At 42.5% G+C, this 21708-nt stretch overlaps 1 protein-coding gene across 1 annotated transcript in view; it reads right to left on the reverse strand.

Annotated features, from left to right (window-relative positions):
- Window positions 1-21708, reverse strand: part of SLC2A12 (solute carrier family 2 member 12) — a 29017-nt gene that overhangs the window by 4013 nt on the left and 3296 nt on the right. The window contains 2 exon segments of the mRNA XM_040553221.1: window positions 2-109; window positions 16648-17970. Of these exon segments, the coding sequence (XP_040409155.1) occupies window positions 2-109; window positions 16648-17970 (1431 nt within the window).

Genomic DNA, 21708 nt, shown 5'->3' on the forward strand with positions numbered 1-21708 from the left:
AAAGTCAAGGAGATGAGGAGGTTTATTCCCCAGTTCATGCTGGATGTCAAAGCCATGGCCCGTCCTCTGAGCCCGCCAGGGAAAATTTCACTCAGGACCAGCCAAGACACTGAAATGGAAGAAAAAGTATAAAATATCTTTGAAAGGATGGCTTTCCTTGCTGTACATTCAGGTGGGTTCAGATGGAGCCACCTGGCAGGATAAGGCAGTTTTGGGGAGGTGTGTGTGGGCCCAGCCCCCCAAGGCCCACCCCGAGCAGAGCCAGCACCAGGACATCGATTGTCCCCTTCCAGCACGGGCCTAACCCAGGAAATGTGAAAGGCCTGGGGGAGGTGAGCCTTGACAGCACGTCTGCAGATGAAAGGGAGTGCCAGCTGAATAACTCTCCAGTGACATAATGCTGATGGGGCCAGGGCAGCAAACCAAAGTACTCCTGGGCCTCAGAGCAGTGCTGGGTGTTTATGCCACCTTATAAATCAACCCACCATGCCAAGGCACGTCTGCTGTACCAGCTCCCTGCTACATATTAATGGGATCACTGAGGGATAAATGAAGACAGAGGTCCTGAGTTTTGGCTCCTTCATGTCACACCACACCACAGGTGATTTCAGTGCTGGTGTTTCTAGTCCACAAAAGCAAATTTGGTCATGTAGAGCTGGCTGGGTAGCCACCTTGATAACAAGAGCAAGAAAAAGAAAAAAAAAAAAAAAAAAAGACTCCACATGTCTACACCATTCCTGGTTATTAGGATAAAGAAACCAACCAACACATCTCTAGTTCATAAACACGATTAATCAACAAGAAGTTGCTCTGTGGAGAGGTCGTGGGCTAGCAGACAACCAGCACAATAGCAAAGTGCATGTGGATGAACTGCATCTTCAGGCCCTTGGACATTATAGATCAGTCCTGTGTGATATTGTTTCAGCAAGATAAGTGTTTCTGCAAGATAACAGATGGGTGTTTCCTCAGGACAGGTGCACTGGCCAGTGAAGTTACATTGTAAAACTGGACCCTGTACGGCCTCTGTCACGTTGCATTATCCCTTTCGGGGGCTTTTAGGGTTCCTGTGTGACTGTACTGGTGAGAGTAAGAAAGAAAAAGTCCTGTGGAAGGAGACTATAAAGGACCAACTGAAAGACAAAAAAATAAGCCTCTGAGCCTTGAGTCAACAGAGCAGATTCAAGCAATCTCAGCTCTAGATGTCTTTGTACCACAGATTCAAATTCAACAATAGTTTTTGGAGCTGACCCAGGGTTTTTGTTTATTTGTTTGTTTCTTTTTTGTTTGATTGTTTGTTTTTTAAAGAATTATAATGAGGTTCCCTCCCACACTGGGAGACCTGGCAATCTGGTGATGTTAGTCCAGAAGTAGGAGTGAGAATCAAGACTGCAGTGTGTACCAGCCTGATGCTGTTGCACATAGCCCAGTGGCACGCAGTCATCACATAGCAATAGCTGTAGAGAGTTCTCTTTTTATCTGGCTTGGATCACAGCAAATTTAATGCACTCACTGCTAACAAGGCAGACTTTCCGCTAAATAAATGCTTTAGGCATGTTCTATGTTGTCTCTACACAGGATGGAGGGAAAAGAAGAAAGTAAAGCTGGCTTCAGAAGGAGGCATTCCTCAGTGTCAGGCCAGCTAGTCCTGCTCTTGGGGACAGCATGTGGCTGAAATGTATGACGCTGCAGCACCTACAATACCACGCACTTTTGCAAGGACAGACTGGCCCTTTCAGGATAAATCTGATTTGTCTAGGGGGTTGAAACACAGTGTTTTCCTGTTAACAAACCCAAATACTTGAGCATCTGCATCAGCCAGAGTAGTGTTTAGCTGCTATTATTTCAACCAGCTTGCGTAGTCCAGACAGACCTCGCCAACGTACCAGGTCTGTTCTTCATGTCTGCTAATGGTATCTGCTTCCTCTGGCATGCCCCTGACCTCTGCTTGGCTAGCTAGGAGTGGAAGGGATTTTTCCCCCAAAGAAATAGCATTTGTAGAAATCTGACACTTATTACATTCTGTTTATCCCTTTTCCCAAGCTGAGGCAGCGATAACGATCGATTCTTTGCTTTTAGCACCTCTCTGGGATTGTTTTTATTATCTGGACCATTGCCAAAAAGGAGCAGCTGCTGTAGGTACAAGAGGGTATGTGGCTTTCTCTTGGGGAGCCAGGAACTAGGCTCAGGCTCCCATTCACAATGACTGCTGCTACCCTGCGCACGCGGTCCCGTGGAAATTTAACCTGCACGCTCCCAAAGTCACTGCAAAGAAAACTAGGTGCTGCACTTCCACCAACCTAAGCAGCTACATTTTACAGGGGAAATCAACCCGACCTTGAAAACAGTGTCCAAGTAATGCCCTGCAACCACTGCAATCGCCTCTCTGTCTGCTACGTAATCTAATATTATTGCAGAAGGACGCTGCAGGAGCAACCACACTGCACACACACGATAGTTTACGGTGTCTGCTTTGGCAGCCCTTGGCTGCTGTTCATGGAATGGGTAGGGAAAGAGCTGGTGCCTTCCAGTTTAGGTGGGGGTAAGAAATGAGACTAAGGGCTCAGCATGAGACTCTGCGCTAATTTCAACAGCCACGGGATTTGTTCAGGCAGTGGCTGCAGGTAGCTCTCACCCTTACTGATGTGTAGGGAATTGTATGTTGACAGTAGTCAAGAGAAATTGTACAGTTGAACTGTCTTTTATTATGGCAAAATCTGGAGAAGAAAAGCAACCCATTGCATATGCAGATGTAGTTAATTCAAAGAAAATATTGCTCTGGATCAGAAAGCTGTCAACTGTTTGAGTAAGTATTACAGAAACTCGATGCACTGAAATACCTTGCCCAGATAAGGAAGAGCAGATGATTCAGGTATACCAACAAACACTTGACCAGGAGGGTGACATTCACCTCTAAACAAAGTCAGAGAGACTCTAAAGGAATAATAATAATGATGATGGTGGAAGATTTCAACTACTCCCATTCAGGCTGAAAAAATTGCATGACAGAGCACAGTGTTGGGACTACATAGATGATGTTTGTTTGTTTTAGCAATTAGCCTGATAAATAATGAGAGAATAAAAGCAAATCATGCTATAATGCTGAGCAGAAGTAGTTCAAGATGTAACTGTCACAAAGATGCTCTGTAATATTGCTCTCCAATACTTTAAAGGGGGCCTACAGGAAAGCTGGGGAGGGATTCTTTTTAAGGAGTGTGGTGATAGGACAAAGAGTAATGGCTTTAAATTAAAAGAGGGTAGGTTTAGATTAAATATAAGGCAGAAATTCTTAACTCTGAGGGTGGTGAGTCACAGGAACAGGTTGCCCGGGAAGCTGTGGATGCCCCATCCCTGGAGGTGCTCAAGGCCAGGCTGGATGGGGCTTTGGGCAACCTGGTCTGGTGGGAGGTGTCCCTGGAACTGGATGGTCTTTAAGGTCCCTTACAGCCCAAACCATTCTGTGATTCTATGATTCTATGAATATTGACTATAGCATTTCAAATCCAGTATTGTTGTAGGAGTTGAAGATCAAAGACCCTACCATATTTTGTTTCAAAAAGGGAATGGTATTAGAATCAGCATGATTTCTGTAAGTAAATTAACAGGACAGTCAGGGTAAGTACTGTAGTGGCAGTATGGAGAATGCTTAAGTTACCTGATTAGAAGCTTAATCTATATATACAACCAAATAAAAGAAATAGCTCAGCACAATTAAAAAAATGAGTGAAGAAAGCTGTTAGAAATAGAAAAGTGCCTTCCATAAATGTGTATGTTGTTAGAAATAGAAATGTACCTTCTATAAATGTGTACTCTGTGCACAAATAAAGCAAATATAGGATAAACGCTGAAAAGTTACTTGCAATGCCACAACAGGCAGACAAGTATTTTAAAAGTCTGCTGGCTAAGAGGACAACAGGCCAGAAGCAGGAGCATCTACCAGCTTGTGTGGGGGGAAGTGCTTCAGTATCTTACTAGATCTTTCAGGAAAGGGAGGTGAATGGGCATGCAAATCTTACTGATGGTACAAAATTAGGGTAATTCAGGGTAATAAAAATGAAGGATTGTAAAGAATTGCAAATGGATCTCAAAGTATTGATACTTTGATGAAGCAAGACATAAAATTCCCCACATCTATCAACACATACTCCCACAAAATATCACCACAAGCAAGGTAAGAGCTATGGAGAAGAGCAGGCACCAGCAGCACACCAGCACAACACCAGCCCTGCCCAGGGGAGATGTGCCGGAGCCCTAGGGCTGGCTCAGGGACATCAGCTCCTGTGAGGGAGGTGTCATGGGTGCAAAGAGGGGCTTAGCAATTACTGGGGAGGGAACACAGAATACTACAGAAAGTATTACTGTGCTGCTGTGCGTGCGTGTTGTACCCCTGTGTTTGACACACTGCAAGCAGGTTTGGTCAGCTCAGGGGTAGATGAGCCACAAAGAAGGGTGTGAAATGGGCCCTGCAAAGGGCAATTAGACAGCTGAGGACTCCAGCTTAGAAAACATGCAGTGAAGGGAAACAGAGTTGGCATTTATGATGTTGTGAATGTGAACAGAAGAGAGGTTTTCTCTGCGTTTAACAGCACACGAACCAAGAGAAGCTAAGTGGTTTGAGCAGGGACAGCTGTTAGAAGAGACAGGAGGATGTTCTTCAGACAATGCGTATTTCAACTCTAGAGCTCACCTTCACAGGATGCTTCAGATGTGAAAAGCAGTAATGAGATAAAAGGATGAAAAGTTGGATGTTAAAACCTTGTTTCTCTGTATGTGTGGAAAAGGATCCATCAAGGACTATTAAACAACAGTAGAAAAAAATCTCCAACATTTTTCTTGGAGTCCCTTAACTAGCCAGAAGGACACACTGTACATGCTACATGTGCCTTCCCTCATGTATTTTCTCTCAACATCTGCTACTGGCTACTGTTGGAGACAGGGTAACAGATTGGGTGGCCTTTTTCTTTGAGCCAAAATGGGCAATTTAATGAGCTTTATATTTGGGTCTCAAGTAAAGAGGTACCTCAAACCCTCATGTGATCTCTTCTTTATTCTATCTATGCAGCAAATAAAATTAATAATAATGATGATAATAATGATGAAGATGATGATGATGATGATGATGATGATGATGATGATGATGATGATAATAATAATAATAATAATAATAAATCACAGACATATCAGAGAAGCAGAAACATCTGAGAACATCTGAGAAATACTGTGAGCTTGAGGGTACTCAACATTCAAGTAAGGTACATGAATGAAAAATGTCCTTATTTTGACCTCGCTCCTGCCAGGAGGCAGAAGCAAATTGGAAGCTGCTCAGCAGATCTCATTAATGAAATATTAGATTCCCTTGCTATTCATTTGCTGCTTAGCATTTTTTTTCCTTTCCTGTACCTGTATTGTGCGAGAGCAAGTTCCTTGTGGTGAGATTTAGAAGCAGCTGTTGGAATAGTTGAAAGAATTCAAGTTGCTGAGGTACAAACTCTGGAAAGAGATTAAGTGGGTTTATGGTTTAAGAAAGAAGTAGGTAAAAGTACGTAAGTCTTTGAAAGGAGAGGAATGGGTTGTTAGCAACAAGAGGTCCAAGGGAAGATGAGGAAGGGATTATCCCACCAGCAATGCAGGCAGACCCTCTAAGAACACATAACAAATTAATAAACTTGAGAAAGGATGCAAACAAGCAACTGCAAAGCTGCCACAAGAAGAAGGAATGCAAAGGACATGGCTTCACTGAGGCCACATTTTTTTCCAGTCTTATCACACACACACACCGGATTTTTCAAGTACCTGGTTTCTGGACTGAAATTCTGCCCACAGTTTTTTTGCCGGAGGCCAAAGCAAACAATCCCGACCGGCCTTAAAAATGCCTCCACTTAATAAAGGCCATTTGTCTCTCTGGCACTGCCCCATGACATGAGAGTGAAGTGGCTGCTCAAACTTAATAACTGATGAATATGGAGCAAATGCAAGCCTGCGTTACTTCGGAGAGCAGGTGAGTGGCCAGCGGAGTGCTTGCCTGCCAAGGGTTAAGTCAGATCTCAGGTCGTGTGTGTGCACATGAAAAGGAGCTGAATACTTCTACTGCTAAGAGATAGGAGAGTCAGGAGAAGCCTCAGTTGACCACATGCCTCTGGCTCTATCTCACAACATGTACCTCATCCTATGGCTTTTGAGGTGCTTGAAAGTTTGATTATTGCTTCTCTCTGAGCAGCTTTACGACTCTGGTTGCAAGATGCCTGACACCACAGATGATCCAAAAGCAGCTGGTGTGCTGTGGCAAAGTTTAAGTTTATTTTCTTTAGGTATACTACATTTCTATTTCTAATGGTTAACCCTTTGGGCTGACTTCCTGAAGTAACACATGTTAAGACAAGTGGGATTTCATCCTTTTATCTCCAAGGATGTAGTAAACTACATAAAAACAGTTATCCACAGTTGAGACTATTTGCATCACTAACAGACAGGCCGAACACTTGCATGTGCCTTTTTTAAGAAGCCTCACGGCAGAACAGGGAATTCACCCTTCACTTACGACTCCTCCAGTTCATGTTCAAGCCACAGGAAGGTTTTGGGGGAAGGGACCTCATTTGTGAGACCAACGCACTGCCTCCTTCCCCTCTTGTCTGGGTCATTTGAGGAGGAGGGCAATGAAATGTGCATCATTTCTGATTTTCCCCAGGCATCCTTCCCCCCAAACCTCTTTTTCAATAGTTCAATATATTCTTAAGTCTATTTTCAGTGACCTTCAATTACTGTCCACCTACTTTCATTTTGAAAGAATGGACACAAACAACAATTTTCTTGTATCGGTGATTCCCACCTGGATGATTGCTGGGCAAGAACTGAGAGAAGTATAAAGATGTAGGAGTAATAGAATTGTCTCAGTTAAGGTGATTTGGGATCCATCTTGCCCAACAACAGCACTCAGCAGCAAATATATCAGAAGCATGCATCATCAGTGTAGATAGATAATAATACATTAATCTTCACCTCTTTTCAGGTCCCCTAACAGAAGCTGATTTAAACTGATACACAAATGGTAATTCTGTTTGCAAATGGATTTCACAGCCACTGTCTCTGTCTCTCATCTGCTGTTGTGTAGGCACTCATACTTACCCATCAAGACAGAACAACTTTCAGGGCAAGCAGAAGGGAAAGAAGAGAGAGAAAAAGGAAAAATGAAAACAGGTCTTCAAGGGAGAACATGCTTGACTACGTAAATCAAATACTGTCATTCAAAATGGCCTTTTAATTAAAACCCGCAATGTGTATTGCTGTTTGTAGGTGTTTATTTGTTCAGAATATTGAATCCAGGATAATCCTCTCAGGCATTTGCAGAGGAATGACTGCGGAAGCCAGAGGCTCTAATCCACAAGGAAATTGTGCATGAATTAGTTCTGATTATCACATATTTCACTTCTAAAAAGTATGGAGATGAGAAACTACTCATTTGGGGTGGGGTAAATGAACCTGTTTTTCCAGTATCCAAGGGCCCATGTTGGGCCTTGAGGGGGTGCACCACAGAAAAGAGCTGTTGGGACACTGCAACTAGGGGCAATTTAAGCCTTTGCTCTTGCAAAATAGAGATTTGTGCACATACTTCAGAAAGTTGCAACTGGAAAGGGTAAACAGCCTTCCAAAACAGTGATTTGTTTAGTGGGAGGACTGCCGTGATCCATTTTTTAAGTCCCTCGCTTCACTGCTGCTCAGGCTTTGCTTTGGTTTGTGCTGGAGGGAGGCAGCAAGGAGGAGGTTTCACCCACCACAAGGTGTCTTTCAGTTCAACTTCATTCATAAGAGTACAATTTTCTATGCTTGGAGTTGATTTTCAAAGGCAACAGAAACTGGGTACCTCCTTGTGTCCCCCTTCCCTTTGAGAAAATCTTCCTGGTTTTCCTCCCAGAGCTCAGTGTGACACAAGACTCAAATGCCTAAGCAAAAAAACGTCACCTAACTCCATGCAATGACTTTCCTACCCAGCCATCCCCTCTGCACTTTGGCTGCCATTCTCCACCTTCCCCAGCAGTGCCAGTAAGCTACATGATTGCACATTTTTACCATTCCGATAAATTTTTTTCATACTTAAAAAAGCTTGTTTAAGTTTGATGATCTCTGCAAGTGAAATGAAATGCTGTCTTTGCACTTGAAGTCCTCTAACAGCTCTAGTTTTTGCATGAAGCTGGCCCAAGATCAGGTTGCCTCTAAAAATTTCCTCCAAGCCCTCTCTCCAAAAGGAAACTGCTATTATGAAACTTGACATATGCCCTATAAATTTTTTCATGGATCTCATTGTCACAGTGCTCTTCCCTTCAAGAACATGCTCAAGGAAAAATACTGTAAAATCCTTCATTATCTGTGATATGATTATCAAAGGCTACTATTATTTACCGAATGCTTAAATGTAACACTTGACCTACAACATGAGAAGGGCAAATTTGGCTCATGATAGGCAGCCTTGATTAGCATATGAAAGCTCATACAGGATGGTATGTGAGATCCACTTGACAGTGAACCACTTTGCTGAAGATAATGCCCCTGTGGAACAAACAGGGATTGTTAGGTTCAATTACTGGTTAGTATCACAACAATACTTATTATGTGATTTTTTAAAGTGGGTCTTCTGGAGGTAAAGCACTTCATTTTAGCCAGCAGCTACTAACAAATCTGAATAGAAAAGGTATTTCATAAGTATAGCTAATTTTAAGCACTGAAGCCATTCCTCTTAAGTCAAGTAGCTCCTTTGTGTCAATAGGTTTATTAACATACAGCCATTAGCAGAGACGTATCTATATAATCAGAGCACCGAGATCGGAGTATTGACTCCAATCACTGTTTAAATCCAGCAGAGTATGCTGAAAACCAGGGAGCCATCCACCTTTCCACACAGTTCTCCCAAGGCCAGATTTTGTGCTCAGCAAGGGCAGGTTGAAGCCCTGTCATTACAGAGGCATAGGAATATAGGCTGGGTCATGGTGTTGTCACCTTCTCTTTTCACAGTGCTAAGGGCTCTGTTGTTCAGAAGGCAACGTCCTTGGCCTGATCTGCTAAGACATTCCTCATTTGTAGACTTGAAAGTACAGTTATGAACAGGAACATGGAAGTTGGTGAGAATGAATTCCAAGATTTTAGTTGTGTACCACAATGTGCAGCTGAAGTTCAGTCTCGGTGTTGAACACGGCTACTCTGCTCCTTGCAAAACAGAGCTCTGAAATAATTAAGGAGAAAACTCTTGCTGGCATTTCCATGTCTCATCACTGCAAAAACATCCTTGCCTTATTATGACATTTTTTACACTTAAAAAAGTCTCCCATACCTGTAGATCCTGTGAAGTTAGATAAGATTAACCTATTTGGCTGATACTTTAGAGCACATTTCCTACAAGCTGAAATCCTACAACTCAGCATCCAACTATCCAAAAATATCTTACACATATTTCACATTTCACTTCTACTAATCATACCATAAAAACACAAACTGTTTCCTGAGTGAAGTGACTTGCTATCAAGGGACTACAGATAAACCTTGTGCAGGACAAGGCAACAGGACTAGTGGGCAATTCACAATGCTTTCTTTATTTTTCATTTTGTCATGCCTTTTCTTTCTGCTGCAGCTTAGTGCAGACACAGTGTGAAATAAAGGCCACACAAGGCACCATTTGAATAGCTTGGGAATAGTGAGCCAGATGAATGCTAGAAGTGTCATATTGAAACCACACGTATGCATGCATTCAGTGATGATTCAGCACAAATGCAGAGTGCTAGGACTCTTGTCTTAAAATAAAGAATCCAAGATCATTTTTAATTAACAAAAAAAAAGACTTTCTGTAGTGATTTGCAGTGAAACATGCCCATTTCCCAGGCTTATTTTTCTGGTTCAGATCCAAGAAAGCATTTAAGTACTTGTGTATTTTGAGCACTTGATTTAATCCCTGCCACTATCTCCTTTTCCAGAGTAAACCACAAAACAGTGTAAAATTGATGCTGCTCATTTATGTGAAATTTAAGGCCAGGCCAGAGCTGCTCTGCAAAATGTAGAAGCTCGAAAATAAAGCATTGCAAACAAATGTCATGCAAGGCAATGCCGAGCATGAATGCCTGTTAACATTAAATTTATGTGCACTATAAACTAATACAATAACCACATGTTTTGTAGAAGTCTGAAATATTGTTCTAACACCAGAAATATTGATGTGAATTCTAGTCGCCCCTACCTTTTACCAGTGTTTTCCAAGTTAGAGTAAGGCCATATGGCTTAGAAAGCAGAGGGACAAACAACTAAATCCCCTGACAGTTAGAATTTCCATACTGACAGTTCTTTCCCGTAAAGTTTTCCAGTTTCTGGTAGGGCATTTGATGACCAAGAGTAGGTCCAGGAGCATTTTGTTGCAGAGAAAAAACAGTCCTATGTGGTCTGGCTCAAATGGGTGACAGGAGATACAACCTCTGTGGTCAAGTCCCTGGCCTGCTCAGTGTCATATGTGAAACCAGCTTTTTCTGGGTTTCTTACAGATGCATATAGTGACTGAAGAGAAAGACACAGAAAAGGTTCTGTGTTTAACCATGCTAATGAATCTTTCTTTACCTCAGGTAGCCAATTAATCTATGAATCACAGTGACAAAGTCCAGCAGACCACATTTGCTTCCAGTATGATTCTCTGGGCTTTCAGAAAATGTTCCAGGTCTGCATTTTGGCTTGCTTAATCTGATAAAATACATAAAGAAAGACTGACACATAAGATTGCATAAGGAGTGATAGGGTGAAAGAGGGACTTGGTTCCTTCATCACCTCCACAGATTTCACTTTTCTTGCTAACCCTTGAATTTTCATCATTTTTCCACCTTCCCTACTGTCCCCAACACAGGTATAAAACTTTGCATTTGGATGACGTTAACAACTCACAACAAAATGTAGACACAACAGGTGGGTTTCACATTGGACAGCCATCACAAATTCTAATTTAGCTTCCTGATCACCCTAAGCTCCCTCAGTAGCCACTGAGGAAAGGAGGCCTGCTCCAAATGGCAGGTCAGAGAGCAGGGCTCTGAAAGGCCCCCATAGTTGGGGAGAATATTTCCTTCTGTTGATTGTATGAGGAATCTGGCTCTCACATCAGTTAAATGGCTAAGCATGCTGAAACATATGTTCCATTTTAGGTAAAAATTAGTTCAGTTTTAAAGCATCCATTCAAGCTGATATAAATTTAACTCTGATATACTCAGTATGACAAATCTGCCCAGATTTAAACTAGGAACAGGCATCTGCCAATCCGAATTAGGATTTCATCAGTAAATATTTGCTCCTATGATTTGTCCTCAACAGAGATCTGTCTTCGCTGATGTCCCCATGTGGGGTTTGTTCCTCACGGGGCTGACAGCCCCACGCAGAGAGCTGCCACTGCAACAAGATGGTGCATCTCAGCAGGGCTTGCCAGAAAGCGTGGTCATTGCTCCCTCTTAGTGAGGGGCACACGCCAGGGGACATGAAATCACAGTCCCTCCTATGGGAGGAATTTCATCAGTGTGAAACTAGGAACCCAAGGGCATCTTGGTGGCTTGCCATCTTTCCCCGCCCTAGGATCAGATGGGTGCTCAAACTTTGGTCCCACACATCTCAGATTTAACTTATTCCACTCTTTAACAAGTCTTACCACTCTTTAACAGGTCTTAATCAATACCAAATATTGCTAGTCTTACAAGCACCTACTTACAGGAGCTGTGCTTTGATGGGACTATAAGAGCTATGCAGAAAAGCAAGGTTTGCCGTAAGTTCTAAATCCTCCCCTATGGTCCCATTATGCATTTTATTTGTCCATCATTAAACAGAAATTTTATTATTTATTTATTTATTTATTAGATTTTATATCTATCTGGATGGATATATGTGTTTTTTTTTCATGCAAAGCCCCGAGATCCATTCCTCCAGATGCCGGCACTGATCCCTGCTGGGAGTGTGGCATCCGCAGCTGCCTGTGTGCTGGGTGGACTTTGAGTGCTCAGGGTCAGGGCATCCCAGCAGCTCTTGGAAGTCTCACAGAAGAGGGTCCTGTGATGACCTCCAAGAGAACTGCTCTGAGAGTTCAGTCTTTGGCTCTGGAGAGCCACTCAAAGCTGCCTGCAGCTCAGGGACATGCAGTAACAGAACATTTTCTGCCCTGGGTCCGCAAAGAGATAAATACCTATGGAGTTTATGCATCTAAATGGTTTTGAGGATGGCTTCTGTCAAAAAAAAAAGCCCCTCAGTCCTACGTGTAAAGTACTTTCACTGATTTCCACACTCTCAGCATGAACTTCAGGGACGTCAGCGGAGCTGATGCAATTTGCACCAGCAGATTATCCTGACGTTTATTGGCCAGCTGCCTAAATAACTTCGCAGTTGTACAGAAATCTGTTCGAAGGACTGGTAGGGGAGGAAGAAAAAGCTCTTTTGAACAAGGCACCAATGCTGTAGACTCAATGCAAATGCATGCATTCAATATCCCTCTCGATAAAAGTGTTCCCCATTCCATGGCAAAAAAAAAAATCCCTGTGATCTGCGTGGATCTCCTCTCTTGAACTGCATGCAGGACTCCCGTGTTATATGTGAAGATATACCTGAGATGTGTAAAGAGACCACTGGCAGGTCCTCTTTTTTTTTTTTTTGCTCTTATATTTTTTCTGCTAGAACAAATTCAAGCCTGAGAAACAGATGCCCTTTGGGCCCAGACTGTGTTAGTGCTGAGTGAGTTGCTTCTGGGCTCTGGACTTGTTGGAGCCCCTCTGATTTTTGTTGGATGGAGAGGATTAATTCCAGAGCACACTGCATTCCTGTATTAATGCGCTACATCTCTCTTTCACCAGCTTATTGGTGAGGTCAGCCAGTGCCAAAAACCTGGGCTTATGCTTGCAAAGACCTCGGTGGATATATAGGAAAACATGGAAGCAAGTTTTCCATGCATGAGTGATATTTAGCTTTTGATCCTAAATGATGCAAAAGGAGCAGATCATTTGACACACAAATCTGAATTTTCATTGAGTCAGTGAGGGAAGCATCAGGGTTCTGGCCACCTGCTCCGTTTCAGGAAGGCTGAAGGTGCCCTACAGTTCTTAAGCAAGAAAACTCTCCTGCATATGCTCCATCTGACTCCAAGAGTCCCACGTTTACAGCCTTATTTTGGAAAATAAGTCTGATACTCCAGGAGTTTGGCTTTCCTGGCTTCTGCATCTTGGTATGTACCACCATACAGTGGTGACCAGTGAAGGAGGTGACACTTCTTTATGAGAAAGGACCACTATTTTTGCCCTCCCCCCAAGTGTTTTGAACAGAGCACCTGCAAATGAGATGCTCTGCAACTATTTCAGTTAACTCTGTGCCATTTAGTGAGTGGTCATATGTGGGCCTGGCCCTGACTAGAAGAATTTCTCTGTGTTTTCTTTATGTTAAACTCTTTTTCAGGGCCACACCTAGCTTTGGTGACTAATTGGTGATCTACCTCCACGCTGCACTCATCTCGTTCGCCTGCACTCACTGTTTCTGTGAGGCTGAGACTTCTTGTGGCCCCAGCAGCCTGCCCCCTTTGCAAACACTCACTGAATGCAGCACAGAGCCTCCATCGTGTTCCTCGCCCTTCACATAGCAGCCAGATTGAGATTTCTTGTGGGCTCCACAGATATCTTTCCCTGCTGAGAACAATTCATCCTTGTGTCACTTTTCTGATATAAAGCAAAGGTAACTCAAGACAAAGATGTGTGTCAAGTAAGTCCCCTTTGTAGCTGCCTGGAGGTGCTTCTGCAAACACTGCTGGAGAAACAGCGTGTGCTGTTCTGCAGCATGATGCAATACTCATTTGTTGCACCTACAAAATGTCCTTACAATGGTGTGAAATTGAGTGTGAACAAGCAGTTGGATCACATTTCATCAAACATAATTAATCCAAAACAGAGCAACAGAAATGCCCCTTTTATCTTGCCTAGAGGTTGATGATATAAACACACAGCACCCCTGAATCAAAAAAAGTGACTAAGCAGATGCTCACCTGCCTGTGAATTCTTTAGTAATGCAAAAATGGCTTTTATCTCTCACTGTGTGTTTATGAGCATTCATCAGCATGCTGCCTGAGTGCTTTGATAAATGGCAATAAATATATTTAGCGCGTGTTTGGTTCATTAAAAAATCTATCTACTTCATGTAATTTGGAGACAAAGGAGGAATCATGGAAAAATGCAATATTTACAAATACCTGCTGTGCAAATATGGATTGTAACTAGCTCTTTGACTAGAATCCCCCAAAAAAGGAAAGAAAAGAACAGGAAAAAATAATTTATAAAAAGATGATAGAGCTCAGATTGCAAGCTCTGCCCTATGAAGAGTGTGCTTTTTACCTAATGGTGCTACACAGGCTCTCCTTTATCCCTGCAAAACATCAGGCAGGAAGGACTCAAAATAAAGTGGCTGAATTTGTTCCAGAAGTGGCCCAGTGGAGAGGAGGGGAAGAACAAGAACCTCTCTGCAGTTTGTCCAGAAGACCCTGATGAGATCTTTAGATCACAAACAGACACATCCCCAGCACCGCCGCCACCCCAGCCAGCAGAACGGGCAGATGTAGCACAGAGCAGGAGATGTGAGCACTGAAAATACAGTGGTGTGGGGTGTCAGTGCTTCTGTCCCCAGGCATCACCTGGCCGTGGCGGTCGGTGAGTGCTGGAAGCAGCGCTGTAACCCCGATGCCTCCTCTCTCTGCAGAGCAGACAATGGCGGCTGGTCTGGTCCAGACCACAGACCAGATTTAGAGATGAATAACATAAACATGTTAAAACTGTTTACTTTATATAGGCGAAGGGGCCCACTTGTTCTTTACTCTAAGAAAGGCACACTGAGGATAAGAAATCTAGGCTTTTAAAACACATTCAAGGATTTGGACTCCAAGCAGCAGATGTTGAAGGCTGAATATGAGAAACAAACCAAAACCTCCTTCCCAACCCAGACTATCCAACCACAAGAGATCCTTTGCAGATTCCAGCAACTTCTTGATTTTCTTACCCTTTGAATTTTCTATGCATTGCCAGTTTTAAATGAATGCTGTATTTTTAAATTCAGGGAATTGTCTCGCAAGTGTGTGTTTGTGTTTTGAAATACCTGTATTTCTCCTGGACCCAGCCTTCACTTGCTATGCAGATGGACCATGGCTTAATTGCACATGATTTTAACAAGCTGCAGCTGAGATGGTGCCTGTTTTTCCCCATTTGCTGTTTGAGACTTTCTTGACTTGTGCTCACAGTCAAGAAAGAGGTCAGAAAACAAACACGGGCCTCAAAGACTTCTCAGATTAGCCTGGCACACACCTTGGTTTCCATAGCCCCCAAGGAAGCAGGCATTGTTATCACCAGCGTCACATCGGGCCAGCCCAAATGACCAGGAGCACATTTACGGCCAGGTCAACAGGAAAGCAGCCTTCAGCAAGAGTCCAAAACTTCAGTCCAAACCTGAAGCTGTGCCCCTGCCCTGAGGGTCATTAACTGTGCCTTTGAAACACCCAAGGAAAAGCTCAAGTAACATTTTCTTTTCAGGGCTGCACCCGTGGTTTTGGACTTGTGTCACTGAAAGCAGAATCTAGCCTCAAGATGGTCTGCAAGGGAGGGAACAATGCTGCAATAACACAGCCAAGCTTGCTGCCCTGGCAATGAATGTTTATCTCATGCAGCTCTCCCAGTGAGCAATGTTTAAAATAAATAAATACTGCAGGGGAGTTGCTGTTAGTGCAATTGTTGGGCTTTATTCTTGTGGAAGCTTTTTATCATAATAGTGCAGCAGGAGTACAGTGTGTTTGCAAGTCAAGTTTGAGCCAGGGCACAAGAGCACATAAAGTCAGTTAATAAATAATGGACTCTGTGCATGTGCTTTTTGCAATGTGGCTTAAAAAATCAACCCCTTCAAAGTACAGTAATATGCAAGTGCTATTAAAACAAAACAAAACAAAACAAAACAAAAATATGAAGGGATTTAGTTCCTAGTGCCTGGGAATGGCACAAATGTTCTCCTCAGGAGAAGTGTTTCCTCAGCAAGTATGACAGCAGCTGCAACAGTGCCTCCGTTGCACGGCGACTCTCCTTCATGTTCTTCCATTTCATAGAAGCATGGGTAGTGATCACGATGATGATGCTTAAGTTTGCTCATGAACTATGATGCCTTATATTTCTTATCTGTATCTGAAGGCTGTTATACAGTCAGGGGGCCAGGTCCTCAGCTGGACTCAGGCACGCTGACATTTTGTGGATTTAATGGTGTCTTACTGTGCAGAGGTCGAGAGCTCATCCTTATCTTGGGTTTATGGGATAGCAGCAGTAAAAGCCTACATCTTCACCTTCCCCGTGTAACAACACAACAGAACATGAAGAGGAAAAATAGGCAGGAGCTCTGTAACTTTGCTGTACAAAGCTCATACCAGTTTCTAACTTTACTGTAAGTGAACAGTTAATTTCACTGAACTGAAGGGAGATAAGACCATTAACCTTAAATGGGCAGGACTTCTTCCCAAAAAGTACACCTCAGGCCCACCAGGACAGTCTGTGATAATACCAATGTGTATTAGCAGAAAACACTGTCATCCCAGCACTTAATTCACTTATAAGTAAATCATTACAAAGAATTAGAAAAAAATGAAATACTTACTTGGTCCAAGACCTATGGAAAAGGCAGCAACATAAACAAGCAGGCTGGCCAGCGAGAGCCATTTCAGGACAACGGGAACCTCCCCACTTTCTGTGTGAGACCCCATCGTGCTTTTGCCTTCTGCCAGGGTAGTCCTGTTCAGTTCTCTTGTCCTGGCGACATAAGGGTTTCTGTGTGTGTCGAAGGAGAGTCTTTCTGGTGAAGCCATACTAGCAAAGAGGTCCTTGAGACTCCCATTGGTGACACTAGTGAGGTTTCCTGGTCTCTGGAGATAGGAATCCTCCGGAGACTGGCTTCTACAGACATTGGTGAAGTTCATGTGTATGTTATGATTCACTAAGCCCATAGTGACCAGCGATACTGCCATAACAGAAGAGCCAATACACAGAAAAGTTTTACTTCCTACTTGATCCACAAAAAACGTAGCTGGGACTGTGCTGACCACTTTAACCACTCCAACTCCAGTAGAAGCCAAACTGGCGGCTTCATTGCTCTGGAACCCAACTGACTTCAAAACAGTTGATGCATAAAATAAAATGTTGGGTTGCCCAGTTGTTTGCACAAAAAAGACTAGTGTGAGCCCCACCAACATTCGGGCCCTCATGTTGTTCTTTGAACGAAACAGGTCCAAAAAGCTATACTGATGTTCGTCTTTCAGGGAAGACTTGATCAAAGTGAGTTCTTTAGTAGCATCTGAAGTTTCTCGTAGTCTCTCCAGTATTTTTCTTGCGGCTTCATCATTATTTTTCATGACAAGAAACCGAGGACTTGGTGGAAGAAAATACATGGCAATAGCCTGCAAGGCACCTAGTGGAATCACAAGGCCAAACATATACTTCCAGCCGTGAGATACGCTGGCAAATGCGTAGTTTGAAATATAGGCAAAGAGAATGCCTATCACAATCATGAGTTCATTCAATGATACGAGAAGGCCTCTTTTGTGCTGTGGGGCAATCTCAGCAATATATACACATGTCGCGATTGATGATAATGATATGGAAATACCTATGGCAATCCGTCCCACAATAAGTATCCCATATGATTCATAGGGCAGTAAAATCAGACTTCCCAACACAAGTAAAGAAGATGCAATAATTATTGCAAACCTCCTTCCAAATCGGTCTATCAGGAATCCACCAGTAAGGGATGCAAATAAGGCACCAAAAAGAAGGGAACTTACAACAATTTCCTGCTCTTTGCAAGAGAGTGCTAATATGCTGCTCATCTGAAGAAGTGCTCCAGAGATAAGACCTAACTCATAACCCATCAGAAGTCCACTTACAGCAGCAATGGCAGAAGATAGAAATGTAAATGTTCCACAGCCTGAAATAAGAGAGAAAAAGAAATTGATAGTGTGATTTCTGCAACATTCTGACAACCAGTAAGAAGTTTTTTTGGTATACCAGTCCTAAAAGTGTTTCATTACTTTTAGGCAGAAGTTAGGTACGTACAAACCCAGCAGCAGTGGCTATATACAATGCTGTGTTTGAAAAAAAAAAAAAATATATATATATATATATATATATATATATATAATTAGTAGTATTAGTATTATTAATAATTATTATAATTATTAGTATTTATATATGTAAATTATATATGTATATATCGTTTTTAGTTCATGTAATTACATATCATAATAATTAATGCTTTTAGGTTCCTCATCTTCCTAAACAAAAGTCAATAAGATTTTGGTTGGGCCCTAAATAATCAAATCTTCTGCTTCAGAACATTATTGCAAAAGGCAACATTGACAGTGTAACCTTCTGGTAAGAAAGCAATTTTTGCCTTGAGGCATTCTCAGGGTTTTTCATGTAATGAGTTGAGAGACTCTTGTCCACCCAACCAGTCTACTATGGGCAATGAAAGCAATAATTTTCCAGCCAAATTTCTTCTACCTTGATTTCAATCAGTAGTATGATAACCCCTCACCACTTACTAATTCCTTTGCTTTATCTGAAGATGCCATGATGGCTGCTGTTACCAGTGATTTATTTTTCTTTGCCATATGAAAATCTATGCACTGACAAACAGGCTGATCCAGACAGCCAAGATATTTGAGGGAAACAAATCTTTGAGGTACAAATTTCTGAACTATCTGGGCTTTGCTCATCACTAATCTCATATTTTTTGGAATATCAGGATCAGATATTTTGCATAGTTTAGGTCAGCTACAATGTCAGGAATAAAAAACAGATGGTGAAAACCTAAACCAAATGGAGATTATATGTCTTTGAACGTCCACTTTAAAATAAACTCATTTTATGCAACTATGATTCGTTGTTTATTGTTACAAGATAGATTTAACTGATCCTGCTCTGCTAACTGTGAAGCCTTTTGCACCCTAAACTTTGAGGAATATTTTAGTTTGTTATTGTTGGTCTTGTTCATTCTCCCAGTGTGATTTTCCTCTCACCATGATGTTGGCTGCGACACAGCTAGGAAAAGAGTAAACTGACTTCTGATTTCCTGCTTAGCTGGAGAGATAGCATGTGTCTGAGGAGAGGTAGCTTTTGCAGCATAACAGAGTCCATATTTCAGTCAATTCTCCTGCAGCAAGTATTGGTATACGGCCCAATAGAAAATTAGGCATAGACTGTTTATTTTTAGCTTATTTTTCTAAGGCATTAAGGCTCTCTGATCACGCTGACTGCCTGAAAGTACCTTGTCAGTAACTTTTGAGCACATTGGCGAGGATCGGTCCCATTTAAGAGAGGATATTACATTTCTGAAGAAAATCAGGCGAGGGGAGGCGGAGAGCGGCCTAGCAGGATATCTGTAGTACTAAAACAAACAATGCCAGAGCCTAGGCCCCGACCCTGGAAGGGGGCCGTGTATCCAGCTGCATTGTTGGCATGGTCTCTAGCATGATTTTGCCCCGCGCCACCTCAAGCTCTGCTGACAATTCCCGGACACAGCCTGGCTGGTGGCACAAGGCCACCGTCACACCCCGCAGCCAGCCCACAGGAGGCCAGGTTATTTTGGAGGGTAGCAGAGCTTAGCTGTGTGGGCATAAGCTATGCCTCCAGGGCCAGGGGATATGTGTAAGCCCGTTAAAGATGGGTATTGCCTATCAGCTCTCCTGCTTGGCCCTCGGTTTGCTCTTTTAGCCAGGCAGCAGCCCCATGTTATTTAGCACCCCCAGTATGCCTCAGCCCTCACTGCCCCTGCGCTAGGCTGGCGGGCAGGCCACAGATGGCAAGAGACCTGTGAAAGACACATGGTTGTGTATGTGCATGAGCATGGTACTTGTTTTAAACAGAGGTTAGCACGTGGGTTATGGCAAGGTATGCATGCAATATTTGTTTTATCATTGCAAAAACTAATTCTCCCTCCCCTTTCTATTTTTGACATGCCTGCTTGCTGTGTATCACTAGCTCTGGAAAATGTACCCTTCCAATAAATCCTGATCAAAAATCAGGGCTGATGATACAACACTGTCATATTACTTTTATCACAGTTCTCTGCCCAGACTACTGCTCTGTGTTGATACCAGTGCTTGCTTAGATAGCCCTGTATTTTCATCATTGACCCATTTAACCTAAGATTTTGGATTAATCTGTATATTATGAAGCCAAAAGGGACCATTGTAGTCATCTGGTCTGATACTCATGAACAGCACAACATAACCCTTTGGACACATTTAAATGTCTTTTTATTTGAAGTAGGTCATTAAAAATATTAAGCTTTGATTTAGAAAATGCTAGTGGTTGAAAACCAATGACTTTAAATCGTACATTGTCCCAATGGTTAAGTGCTTTTATTTCAAATTATCTATAATTTATTTCTAGACCTAATTTCTGCATCTTTGACTTCCAGCCATCAGATCTCACTCTCCATTTTCCTGCATGTAGCTTTGTTCACTGAGAACAAAATTATAGCCTGTCATCAAGTCATCGCACAGATGTCTCCTGGTTAAGCTACTTAGCCTGCGAGGCTTTACAAGTTTACCAGTCCCTTAAGTATTCAAAGCTCTGTTCTCTGAACTCTCTCCAGATTATCAATTTTAATAAATTGGGAACTGGACTCAGTGCTGCTGTAGTGGTTGCACAGTGCCAAATGGGAGTTTCCAATTCTTGTCTTGCTCCTGGTGGAGATTTTGCTCTGTACCGATCAAATGATTGTCAGAGCAGTGTACAGGAGCTACAAGTTACTCTCCAGGACAACCCATTTCTTCTATGACCAAGTTCTTTCCAAGGCACTCAGTGTATTTTCTTTGGATATGGCCTAACCTTTTACATCCTAACCAGGAATGAAAATTACTTTTCATTTGGCTGTGTTAAAACACATAGGCATGTTCAAGTTCCCTAACTGAGAGAAAGGCAGCATCTCTAGATTTTTTCTGTAACCATTTGCAAAAAATAGGCACTTCTAGGTATTTTAAATGGGTCAGATGCCTATTTCTCTCCATTGACTATAAAAGGAATCTGTGTTGCTTGCTCAGATGCAGATGTCTAAAGTTAGCTGAGAGGAACCCCAGACATGACATTCGCTTGCAGTCAACAGGCCAAGCCATCCTAAGTTCATTCAACCAGTAATATATCTCATTTATTAATCACCTATTACCTTTACCACCCACAAATCTTCTAAGTAACTGAGAAAAATGTTAAGTAACAGAGGGACGAAAACTGAATTTAAGGATCTCCAGAAGAAACACAGCAGCCTGGGCAGCGTCTCCTATTTATACGCTGAGCTCTGTGTCCTGCACAGCTTTTAATTCTTTAAATGTGCAACCGCCAGTTTGGTATGGTTCCAGTTTCTTACTCAAAATGACAGTGCCAATTCAAATATCTTAAAGGAGTCTGCCACCAGCACTGTTCTTTACAACCCAGACTCTCCTCTCCCCAACCCATGGTCCTCAGAGCAATGCAACGGAGGTGATTATTTATTTGTAATCAGAGAGACTGTGCAAGCTGGAGATGGAGTTTGGATACCTGGAATTTGCTAGGGAAGCACTCAAGGACATATACACTTTTTGCACCTCCAAGTGCAGCAGCTTGACAAATGTCTTCATGTTTTTTACTGGATCAGCTGGTACCCTTGTTGGTCTGCTGGTGACAC

Source organism: Cygnus olor, chromosome 3 (genome assembly GCF_009769625.2).
Source record: "Cygnus olor isolate bCygOlo1 chromosome 3, bCygOlo1.pri.v2, whole genome shotgun sequence".
In the NCBI taxonomy this organism is placed as follows: domain Eukaryota; kingdom Metazoa; phylum Chordata; class Aves; order Anseriformes; family Anatidae; genus Cygnus; species Cygnus olor.